The sequence below is a fragment of the Bos indicus x Bos taurus genome, chromosome 6 (assembly GCF_003369695.1).
Source record: "Bos indicus x Bos taurus breed Angus x Brahman F1 hybrid chromosome 6, Bos_hybrid_MaternalHap_v2.0, whole genome shotgun sequence".
NCBI classification, from domain to species: Eukaryota; Metazoa; Chordata; class Mammalia; order Artiodactyla; family Bovidae; genus Bos; species Bos indicus x Bos taurus.
The window spans coordinates 92622579-92634851 of NC_040081.1; the positions used below are offsets into that span (position 1 = coordinate 92622579).

At 43.9% G+C, this 12273-nt stretch overlaps 1 protein-coding gene across 4 annotated transcripts in view; it reads left to right on the forward strand.

Annotated features, from left to right (window-relative positions):
* The window catches only part of FRAS1 (Fraser extracellular matrix complex subunit 1), a 535024-nt gene that overhangs the window by 306215 nt on the left and 216536 nt on the right, over positions 1–12273 (forward strand). For all 4 annotated transcript variants that reach the window (XM_027544846.1, XM_027544845.1, XM_027544843.1 and 1 more), the window contains exons 19-20: positions 2975–3115; positions 6013–6156. In XM_027544846.1, the coding sequence (XP_027400647.1) occupies positions 2975–3115; positions 6013–6156 (285 nt within the window). The remainder of the gene's footprint in view (positions 1–2974; positions 3116–6012; positions 6157–12273) is intronic.

Here is a 12273-nt window from a genome sequence, read left to right on the forward strand (position 1 = left end):
ACAGATTAACAACCTACGTTTTATGAACAGCTGGAGTGAGACATACAGCCAACAAATAGCTAGTCACATACCCCTTGTGTCTGTAGGGACAGAGGTGTGATACGTCGTTTTTCCCATTCATTAGGGCGTGGTTCAGGTGTGGATTCCATAAAATTGCGCTTGAGTTCACTAATGCTAGCCTGGTGTTTCAGTATTTCCTCCTGGGCCTTATCCAGGTCCTTTCCTTCAATGAGCGGCATATGCGGGACTTTAGCTGGGCTTCTCAGGTCCCTTCTGCCATCACCATCTTGTACCACGGAGATCCAACCAGTCCATTCTAAAGGAGATTAGTCCTGGGTGTTCTTTGGAAGGAATGATGCTAAAGCTGAAACTCCAGTACTTTGGCCACCTCATGCAAAAAGTTGACTCATTGGAAAAGACTCTGATGCTGGGAGGGATTGGGGGCAGGAGGAGAAGGGGACGACAGAGGATGAGATGGCTGGATGGCATCGCCGACTCAGTGGATGTTTGTGCTAAACATGTCTTAAATAATGAGCTGATATGTACCTCTCTTTTATAGCCATATTTGCTTACTTGTTCTCTTTTGTTTTTTAAAGAGGAAATATTTTGTCAGTAATTCTGAAAATACTTGGGAAAAATTACTGTGACTTGTGCTATTAGAGTAGTTAACAAGGCAATCTAAAAAAAAAAAAAGGAAATAATTTTAAAACCTGGAGCTCTGGCTCTGTTTTTCATAGAGCAATAAATACTGTTGAATAGATATAAAGCTCTGCAGTGCAGCTAGGGATAATAATCAAAATATTTATCAACCAATAAGTAAGGTATGGGCTTCCCTGGAGGCTCAGACAGTAAAGAATCCACTTGCAATGTAGGAGACCTGGGTTCGATCCCTGGGTTGGGAAGATCCCCTGGAAGAGGGCATGGTAACCCACTCCAGTATTCTTTCCTGGAGAATCCCCATGGACATAGGAGTCTGGTGGGCTACAGAGTGTCTGGGCTCACGAAGAGTCAGACATTACTGAGCAAATATACACAGCACACACAAGGTAGGGTGTGGGGCTTCATAGGGGGCTCAGTCGTAAAAAAAAAAAAAAAAAAAAACCACCTGCCAATGCAGGAGATACAAGAGATGATGGTTCAATCCCTGGGTTGGGAAGATCCCCTGGAAGAAGGCATGGCAACCCACTCCAGTATTCTTGCCTGGAGAATCTCATGAACAGAGGAAGCTGATGGGCTACTGTCCATTGGGTTGCAGAGTTTGATAGGACTGAAGTGACTTAGCATGCATGCATGCAAAGTTGGGTGTACTGCCCAATCCAAATGCGTATGGCCTTAACTCAGGTACAGGTGTTAAACCTTTAGGTGCTCAGTTAGGGATGAGATACTAGGGTGGAACACCAGAAGGTTTAGGACAGCAGTCATCTACCAGCCATATATCATGAGTTTAATACTCCTACAAACTAGTTCTGCTGGACAAGAACATCCTACCTTGCAGCAGCCTGATCTGTACATCAAGGATTGAAATTTACATTTTTATTGGGGATTGGTGGAAATGGAGACCTCAGTTGTAGAAAATCCCATATGCTTCTTCCAAGCTGCTGATCTCTTGAGTCTTCAGGAGGTTTGATTGAGGGGGCAGAGGAGGCAAAGAGGAGACTGAGGGTCGTGTCCCTGCAGTCAGTGGATCTTGTCCCTGAAATGCCTGGGTCCTCCTACTCATTGTCTTACTTACCTCTGTTTCCCCAACACCTCGACCTACTTGTGGCTCAATAACAAAAGATGAATGAGTGATTGAGAGTGATTGACTGGCTGTTTCAAATTGTGGGCTTTATTATTATTCAGATATGATGAGGCCAGCATATCAGGAGATGATTGTCTTGGAAAAGAACCCTTACTCACAGTTCCCAAGAGGAAGGGCATGTCACATCATGCAGGGGCCACAGAGGGAAGCACCAGGGTGGGGCAGGAGGCAGAAGGAGTGAGGGCAAAAGGTGGGCAAAAGCTGATATTGTGGTTTCTGTGGGAAGAAATGAGTGAGGCATAGTAAATAATCCACATGGTGTCCACAACATTCTGTGCGGTATATATTGTTTATATTCTCATTTTTATACATGAGGAAGTAGGAGCCTTGAGAAATTGCATAACTTAGTCAAGGTCACAGAGAATTGTGATATGATGCTCTTATTCTCTCTGTTATACTCCATTTTCCATTTGTTTTATTTCAGTTATTTGCTTGTGTGTCTGTTGATGCAGCTACTTTGAGCAGTTCGAAATGTTGGACAGTCCTTCTTACCTGTGTGTGTCCAGTCTCTGTCAGAGTGTGGGCTCCATAGAAACCTTTGTTTAATCAATCAGTAAGGCCTCCATCACCTTCCTCTTTAATTTGAGCAGCCTAATCAGCAGCCCAGTGATGGTACAGGAGGTGTCCTGGAAGGAGACCTTTTTTAAGGCTTTCTGTTCTTTATCTGACATCCTCTGAGACTGGGAACATGGGAATAAAGAAATGAATGATTCTGCAAATGGTTATTTCTGTTTTTTGTGTCACTTATCCCTTTCTTAATCTGGGTTCCCTGATGGCTCAGTTGGTAAAGAATCTGCTTACAATATAGACCAAGGTTCAATCCCTGAGTCAGGAAGATCCCTTGTAGAAGGGAATGGCAACCCACTCCAGTATTCTTGCCTGGAGAATTCCATGGACAGAGGAGCCTGGCAGGCTACAGTCCATGGGGTAGCACAGAGTCGGACACGACTGAATGACTAACACTTTAATCTGGGTTCCACAGATGCCTGCTTTGTAGGATACAGCCTGAAAGAAGTATGTGAGATGTCTGCTCTGTCCTTGGGAAAGTTAAGTGAATGTGTAGAACTTATACCCAATGGAATATTACAGGAAAGTGAATGGGGAAGGCAGAGCTACTGTCCTTGTCAGATGGCGGCTCTCCTGATTATCTCCTCTGCCTTTTCTCCCTTCCAGCTTGCCACCCATCCTGTTCTGCATGTGCAGGGATGAGCCCACACAACTGCACAGCCTGTTGGCCTTCCCACATGCTGTTGGATGGGGAGTGCCTCTCCCAGTGCCCAGATGGGTACTTCAACCAGGAAGGCAGTTGTACAGGTGAGTGTGTAACCCATATGTTGTCTTCATACATCCTGGCTCTGAAATTAGCAACCGTGTCATACCAAGGCACTAGACTTGGGCTGTGAGTCCTTCTGAGTGAGGAAAACACGTGAAATTCTGTTCATCCAATAGGAAATATGGATGACGTGAAAAATGAGAATCAGCTTGACCCTCTGCATATAGTGAGGGGTGATGGGGGCCATCAAGGAGATGAACTGCTGCAGGCTCTCATGCATTTGTGCAAGAGCAGGCCTTGGCCTCACCTCTGCAGTCCTCAGCCCCTCTTCCCCCGGCTGCAGCCTAATAGAGCAAAAAGGGAAAGGGTATTTATTTCCTTCCTTGACACATCAGCCCAATATGTTTTTAAGAGCACCTGTATATTTCAGTGACAGAGATTTTAAGAATTACAAGTTCAGATTAGTGAAGGGTTTTATTGGAATCGACAAAATACTAAAATTTAAGCACCTTATTGTAGCTCTGTGTTTTCTTGTCGCTAGAGAAAAAAAGAAAAGACAAACACATTCTATCATGATTATGGTTTTATTTCTAAAAATAGACTGCTGAGGCCGACTGATAGGGAAAAAGCCCATCATTATAAAATTGTTTGATTTTTGGTTCTGGCATTGGAAAACACGTAGTAAATGTGTAAAATATTTTTGAAATAAATTAAAACTTGTCAGATTCATCAAGCCTCAACTCCAAAGAGGAAATTTAATGTGAATACAAACTTAGATGATTGAAGATCAATATTATTTTCCTGGAATTTTCTTCCACAAGTAGCTTTTTAATCTCTGTAGGTCCCTGATGGGTTGTTTCACTTGAAACACTCAATTAAGCTCAGTGGGGAGAATTCTTGGTTTCCCTGTCCCTGGGGTTGTCCTTGAAAATTGTGGTCTTTCCTACTGTGCCCTCACCCTTGCCCAGTTGGTTTCGTCTGTGGAAAATTGTTTGGGGGAAGAAAGTCTGAGTATCTGTAACTCTTCTCTGCCCATGCCCCTGCCTGCCTGAGACCAGCAGATGAAAGGTACTTTTATAGGGAAGAATAAAAAAATCTGGCTACAGGTTGAATCTGTTTCTTCTACTTTCTGTTGCTTCCCTAAACTGAAAGGATATTGTCTGTACATAATGCCCTACCTCGGGGAACCCGGCCCCTCTGCCTGAATGTGAAACCAAAGTGCTGTTGTCCAGAGAGACATTCTAATTAACACAGCCCCTCCCGAAGCTGACCATTCCAGGGGGTATTTGCAAGATTAATGGCCTTTGTACTTTACTTCCTCACCTCTTCCTCCTCTGTAAAATAACCTGGCATCCAAACCCTGATAAGATGGTTATTTTGAGACACTAGTCTGCCATCTTCTTGATCTGCCGGCTTTCCAAATAAGGTTGTTATTCCTTGCCTCAACACCTCGTCTACTGATTTATCGGTCTGTCGTGGGGTGAGCAGAGGGGACTTGGACTCAGTAACAGTACCACAAGCAGCAGGGCTCCAAGGTCACTGGAAATATCCTGGCAGGGAGGGGCCACTGGGCAATAGAGATCAACCTGAGAGTGCCAGTATCTTTCCAATGGATATTTACAGATTTAAGAGCCTCAAGGAATGTAGAACTGGTGATGGTTAATGCTAGCCTTCTAATCAGCAGTTTGTTTGCTTGCTTTTTTTTTTTTTCTATAACATCTTATCTTCTTTTGGCCTTCTGCCAGACAAAGTTGACTTTACTGGAAATCTGTGCCTTTCCTTCCCACCAGCTCTGCACCAGAAGGGAATTCTTTGTCATTAGTTCCAGCAAGCACTACCCGGCTCTGGTGCTTTACCTCCCCTCCTCTTGGAATCAGACAGGCTTAGATTTCCTCATCCTTGGCAGACAAACCCTTCAGTCTCCTTCCACGCACACTTGCTCCCGCTGCCCATCTTGGCAGCACAAGAGCAGTTGCAGCTGCAACTTTCTTTTATTCTTTGCCATCCTTATCTTTATTGCCTGCACCTACTGGGACTCCCTGCTCTTTTTCAGTGTAGTACCTCTCAGTAATTTGGTGGTTTTTCTGGGGAAAACATAGCTTTGACAGTTTTGTCTAAGGAATTGAACTTTAAACGTGGTTCAGGATAACCTCCAGAAAGAGGCCTTTTTCGGCTCTTTGTATTTTAATTAAGTGTTGCTGCTAAAACAGGCATTCAAGTTGTGGCCTGGAGGGAGAGCAGGGTTGGCATCTGACTCTGTGAGAAGTTTTCACTTCCCCTGCTGTGGGTAGTTCTACCTGTGCCTGCTGGGGATTTCTGAGAAGCAAACTGTCTCCCTCTTCTCCATCTAGCTCTTTGAATTTTAGAGAGGGAGAGTCTTACCACTTGTTTTTCTGGTTTTTTACTTTGATCTGAACTTCCTGATTTATATAGATGGGAATGGTCATACTGAGCAACAAATTCCTCTCATTTTATTTTCTAAAAAATTTTAAAATATTTATTTACTTATTTAGCTTCACTGGGTCTTAGTTGAGGCATGCACGATCTTCAGCCTTCCTCTCGGCGTGTGGGATCTTTTTAGTTACAACATATGAACTCTTAGTTGTGGTATACGGGATCTAGTTCCCTAACTGGGGATTAAACCTGGGCCCCCTACATTGGGAGATTAGCTATTGGACCATCAGGCAAGTCCCAATTTCTCTCATTTTAATGTTTCCAGATCCCATGTTCTGTTCGTGGGCAATGTTTTTGCTGACCCTAGAAATGCTGTCTTTTGGTTAATGCCAAAGGGCGTGCCAGCCTTGCTCAGGAGTCTTTTTCAAAAGATGATTAGCATTTGAAGTCTGTTCTTAGTGTAATTGGTGGAGTACACCAAATACTTCGTGTGTGTACATGCTGAGCTGCTAACTCCAACCCCGATTCTTGCTTTTCCTTCCAGAGTGCCACCCCACCTGCAGGCAATGCCACGGCCCGTTGGAGTCTGACTGCATCTCCTGCCACCCTCACGTTCCTCTGACTGCTGGGAGCTGCAGGGCCCGCTGTAAAGAGGAGCAGTTCCTCAACCTCGTGGGCTACTGTGCTGGTAAGTGAGTCCCTGTCACAGGCTCAGAAATCCCTAGCCTAAGCCTGGGGCTCTTCATGCCAGGCCCCAGAAGGCTCTTATATTTGTCCTTTGTCATCAGATTAAGAGCTCTCTCTTGGGAGATGTTTGTCTCATGTCCAAAAATTCACTTCACTGCTTTCTATCTGACATTTAGTAAATATCTGTGGATTCAAGTGGAATCTTCTAATGATACTCTTGCAGTTCCTGAAAAAATCTTAGAACTTCATATTAATGAAAACTGAAGTCATGATAATGATTGCTTACATGCATGCAGCGCACTTTAGCTTCAGACCGCAAGAAGTAGGTTCAAGATAGTCACGCAGTCTGAAAACTGTTGCCCTCTTGTCTGCTGCTATCTGTTATCTCCTGCTGTGAAGAACTTTTGTCATCAGCCCTGAGCTCACACAACGACAACAACCAGGCACAAAAGTGTAGGGAGATCAACCTAGAAGCAAATCAGTTGCTTCAGGAAATGGGATTTTTTTTTTCCTCCTCAGTTTAGTACTCAGATCTTAAAAGGAAGTAAATTAGGAAACCAAAAAAGAAAAATAAGCAGCAATAATAAGAGCAACGGCTTTACTGGGACTTCCCTGGTGGTCCAGTGGTTAAGTGTCTGTGCACTCAATACAGTGGGCACAGGTTCAATCCCTGATCAGGGAACTAAGATCCCACATGCTGCATGGGTGTGGCCACAGATTTTGTTTAAAAAGCAGCTTACTGGAAAGAAACCTGGAATTTGGATAATGATGCAGTAGCCATGCAGTGTTTGTGTTCATCCATCCATTCCTACAATAAATATCTTTGAGTGTCTAACAGTGGTCATATGCTCAGAATATATTAAAAAAAAAAGATTAATAAGACGACGATTGTACCCTCAAAGAGTTTAAGTCTGGAAAGGGGGATTTACAGACTAGTGGGTTATTTTATATTTCTTGACCCAATTCTCCAAGTTGCATGAGAAAGTTGAAGAGATTTGCCTATAGCTGCTGTTGTCACGCTCTGAAGGGCTTGAGTGGGAAGCATCCTGGGATCCACTGGGCAAAAGGGGAGGCTGAAAATTCTGGTTAGACACACCCTGGAGGGGCTGACCTGGCTGTAGGGCTTGTTCCCAGGCAGGGAGGGAGTGTGGCCAGTTGTCTCCATCAGAGTATCGAGGTGGCCCGTTCAACACAGTGAGTAAATGGTATTAGTGCTTCATGTGTGGCCGGGGTGCCCCAGTCCCGGGTGATTTATTTCTTTTTGAGCATGACCTGGGCTCAGACAGTAAAGAATATGCCTGCACTGTAGGAGACCCAGGTTAAATCCCTGGGTCAGAAAGATCCCCTGGAGAAGGAAATGGCAACCCACTCCAGTATTCTTGCCTGGGAAATCCCACAGACAGAGAAACCTGGCAGCTACAGTCCATGGGGTCACAAAGAGTCATACAGAACTGAGTGACTAACACTGAGCTTAAGACTAGACATTAGAAGGAATTCCCTTGTGGTCCAATGGTTAGGACTCCACACTTTCACTGCTGGGGGCCTGCCTTTGATCCTTGATGGGGAACTAAGAAACCACAAGCTGTGTAGTACCACCAAAAAAAAAATAATAAAAGAGTGAAAAAATGACTTGACATGAGAGTCCAAGATCTATACCCTAGGAAGACAGAACTCTTGAAAGCAGCCAAGACCTGCTAGGATTCAGAGCAAAACCTGATTATAGCGACTACAAACATTTTAGGAACAATGGAAAGTAGAAACTCAGAGAGTCCAGGCTTCAGATGGATGTGATAGCCCACAACTAGAGGGGCTTCCCTGATGGTTCAGACAGTAAAGAATCTGCCTGCAATGCCAGAGACTCAGGTTTAGTCCCTGGGTTGGAAAGATCCCCTGGAGACAGGCATGGCAACCCACCCCAGTATTCCTCCTGCCTGAGAATTCCAAGGACAGAGGAGCCTAGCACTGATTCCTATGTTAGGATACAAAGGAGCAACTCCTAAGAGGTCCTGACACGGTTAAAGCACATTGGTAGATATTTATTGAGGATCACCTGAGCCCAGGGTGCTGAGTTTGAGGGGACTTAGAGATCTTCCAGGCTACTTAAGGAGATGACACAAGTACAGTTAACAGATAGTACAAAGCAATTTATGGATCATAGCCTCTTTAGGCAGTATGGTATGTATGGAGGAGGGAGGAATAAAAGATACGGACAGGTGGGGCCTAAAATTCTTCCTGAAGAATAGCTAGGATTCTGTTAGACAGAGGGAAATGGGGTGGGCATTCCAGGTGTATTTCTACTGGGAAACAGGGACAGCAGTAGCACATGTGGGCCATTCGTGGCCAGTGAGAGTGGTCCAACCTGGCTGAAGGACCTGGTTTGAATTAAGCCGAATTAGGTGAAATGATTGGAAAATGTAAGTTGGAGCCAGGGTCTACAGAATGCAGAGTTCTAGGCTGAAAAATCTGGACTGACTCTTGTGGGCAATGATAGGACTATGAGAGTTTTAGAGGGAACTGTGAGAGCTAAGACTATGTTACAGGCAGGAAGGCTGCAAGCTGCATGGAAGATGGATTGGAAGCTGTAAAGATGATAGAGATGTTAGAAGGTTGAACCTTCATAATGGCTTTTCTATTTTCAAACTATTCTGAGTGTGGAACCTAAACACGTTATGCTAGGGCCATTTTATAAATAAATGTTTATATAAGCAGATCGGTAATTTTTAATTTTTAATCAGCTCAGTTCTATCCAATGTCCAGAGGCCTCTTTGATGGTAAATTAGGTGATTAGGAATTGCATTAACTTTTTAAGGCTTATATGGGATCAGTGGAATAAAGAAGCATTCAGTTCATTTCAGTTGCTCAGTCATGTCTGACTCTTTGTGACCCCATGAATCACAGCACGCCAGGCCTTTCTGTCCATCACCAACTCCCGGAGTTTACTCAAACTCATGTCCATCGAGTCGGTGATGCCATCCAGCCATCTCATCCTCTGTCATCCCCTTCTCCTCCTGCCCCCAATCCCTCCCAGCATCAGAGTCTTTTCCAATGAGTCAACTCTTCACATGAGGTGGCCAAAGTATTGGAGTTTCAGCTTTAGCATCAGTCCTTCCAATGAATACCCAGGACTGATCTCCTTCATAATGGACTGGTTGGATCTCCTTGCAGTTGAAGGGACTCTCAAGAGTCTTCTCCAACACTACACTTCAAAAGCATCAATTCTTCAGCACTCAGCTTTCTTCACAGTCCAACTCTCACATCCATACATGAATACAGGAAAAACCATAGCCTTGACTAGATGAACCTTTGTTGGCAAAGTAATGTCTCTGCTTTTTAATATGCTGTCTAGGTTGGTCATAACTTTCCTTCCAAGGAGTAAGCGTCTTTTAATTTCATGGCTGCAATCACTATCTGCAGTGATTTTGGAGCCCAGAAAAATAAAGTCTGACACTGTTTCCACTGTTTCCGCATCTATTTGCCATGAAGTGATGGAACCAGATGCCATGATCTTCGTTTTCTGAATGTTGAGCTTTAAGCCAACTTTTTCACTCTCCTCTTTCACTTTCATCAAGAGGCTTTTTAGTTCCTCTTCACTTTCTGCCGTAAAGGTGGTGTCATCTGCATATCTGAAATTATTGATATTTCTCCCGGCAATCTTGATTCCAGCTTGTGCTTCTTCCAGCCCAGCGTTTCTCATGATGTACTCTGCATATAAGTTAAATAAGCAAGGTGACAATATACAACCTTGACGTACTCCTTTCCTATTTGGAACCAGTCTGTTGTTCCATGTCCAGTTCTAACTGTTGCTTCCTGACCTGCATACGGGTTTCTCAAGAGGCAGGTCAGGTGGTCTGGTATTCCCATCTCTTTCAGAATTTTCCACAGTTTGTAGTGATCCACACAGCCAAAGTCTTTGGCATAGTCAATAAAGCAGAAATAGATGTTTTTCTGGAACTCTCTTGCTTTTTCCATGATCCAGCGGATGTTGGCAGTTTGATCTCTGGTTCCTCTGCCTTTTCTAAAACCAGCTTGAACATCTGGAAGTTCACAGTTCATGTATTGCTGAAGCTTGACTTGGAGAATTTTGAGCATTACTTTACTAGCATGTGAGATGAGTGCAATTATGTGGTAGTTTGAGCATTCTTTGGCATTGCCTTTCTTTGGGATTGGAATGAAAACTGACCTTTTCCAATCCTGTGACCACTGCTGAGTTTTCCAAATTTGCTGGCATATTGAGTGCAGCACTTTCAAAGCATCATCTTTCAGGATTTGAAATAGCTCAACTGGAATTCCATCACCTCCACTAGCTTTGTTCGTAGTGATGCTTCCTAAGGCCCACTCGACTTCACATTCCAGGATGTCTGGCTCCAGGTGAGTGATCACACCATTGTGATTATCTGGGTCGTGAAGATCTTTTTTGTACAGTTCTTCTGTGTATTCTTGCCACCTTTTCTTAATATCTTCTGCTTCTGTTAGTAGGCCAAATGACTCTTAAAGTCCCCAGCCCTGGAATATCAGGTTCCATTAATATAAGCTGAAAGGAACACACCTTGTCTGTCCTGAGATTAGGTGAAAGTTTTAAATAAGGTAACCCGTTGTTTGGTACTTGGAAATCTTTTGTTGAGTGAGAATGCACTCGTGCGTGCTAAGTCACTTAAATCTTATCCAACCCTTTGCAAGCCTATGGATCGTAGCTCTGTCTATGGGATTCTACAGACAAGAACACTGGAGTGGGTTGCTGTTTCCTCCTCCAAGGGATCTTCCCAACTGAGGATCAAACCCATGTTTCTTATGTCTGCCTGCATTGGCAGGTGGGTTCTTTACCACTAGCGCCACCTGAGAAGCCCTGAGTTGAGAGTAGCTTATCAATATTTATCACAGAAAAATATGACCAGTAATTTTAGTTGTTGACCTTTTAGAGAAGTGCACTGACCCCAAGGTTTATTTTTTAATCAATATATGCCCTTTCCAAATACCTCCCAATTGTCTCTGTAAAATCATAATGGATTTGTTCATGTATGGCTTCATCAGGCATTTATTACCCACATGCTCCCTACCAGGCACTGTGCTAGGCTCTGAGGAGGCCCAGATGAATAAAATATAGTGCTTGCATTCCAGAAACACACTGTGTAGTGAAGGAAGGAGATGTTTGTTGAATATGACATTATTGTGACTATATGAGCTGAGGGACAGCACCCTATCCCAGGCTGGAATGTGTGTGTGTATGTATGTGCATTCATATGTGTGTGTGTGTATGTGTGTATGTGCACGTGTGCATATGTGTAGTGGGTGGTGAAGGCCTTCTGGAACTAGTCATAACAGATGATTTGGAAACATGAGTAAGAATGAGAGGGCTTTGGAGATTTGGAGAGGAGAGTATTCCAGAAAACAAGTCAAAGAATGTTTTCTATTCAGGCATCAACAGAGAGTTCAGTAGAATGCCAGGTCCCTCCAGGTGCTGGGCCCTGAAGCAGAAGGAAGCAGGCCAGGTCATGAGGCCTTTGTGGGTTCTGTTTGAGGAGAACATGCCCTGGTATCAAGGCTGTGATAGGTTTTTAAGGAAGGAAGCGTTTTAATTACGTTTCTGTAAAGAGAAAGTTGTGCAGAAGATTGCGTAGAAGATGGGGGCAGAAAGTCCTTTGGGAGGGAGTTGTAGGAATCCTTGTGAGAGATGAAGCCCTTTGATGAGAAAGTTGCTGACGGGATGAAGAGCAGGGCACAGCTTCAGTAAGCATTAATTGTACATTAGGTTGACCCATCTGAGATTGCTGTTTTGTGGGGGGGAAAAAAAGATCAAATAGTGTCAGTTTCACTGAGGCTAAGGGAGAGTGAATCTGGGGGATGATTTCTAGGATTCTGGTCTAGTAAGTTCAAGGAATGAGAGAAACAGTTGTGAAGGACCAGAATAGGAAGATGATATATTTGACCTTGTGCAGGTGGGACTATTGAACAATCTGGGGTAGCTGTCCAGGAGGAGGATGGAGGTCTCAGTGAGCCATAAACTCATCTGTTATCTTCCTTTCACCCTGAGCCTAAAGTCCTGGAACTCTTTTTTTAGCTCAAGTGTTGCTTCAGTCATGTCATAAGTTAAACTCCTGGAATATTTCAGTGGCTTTTATCT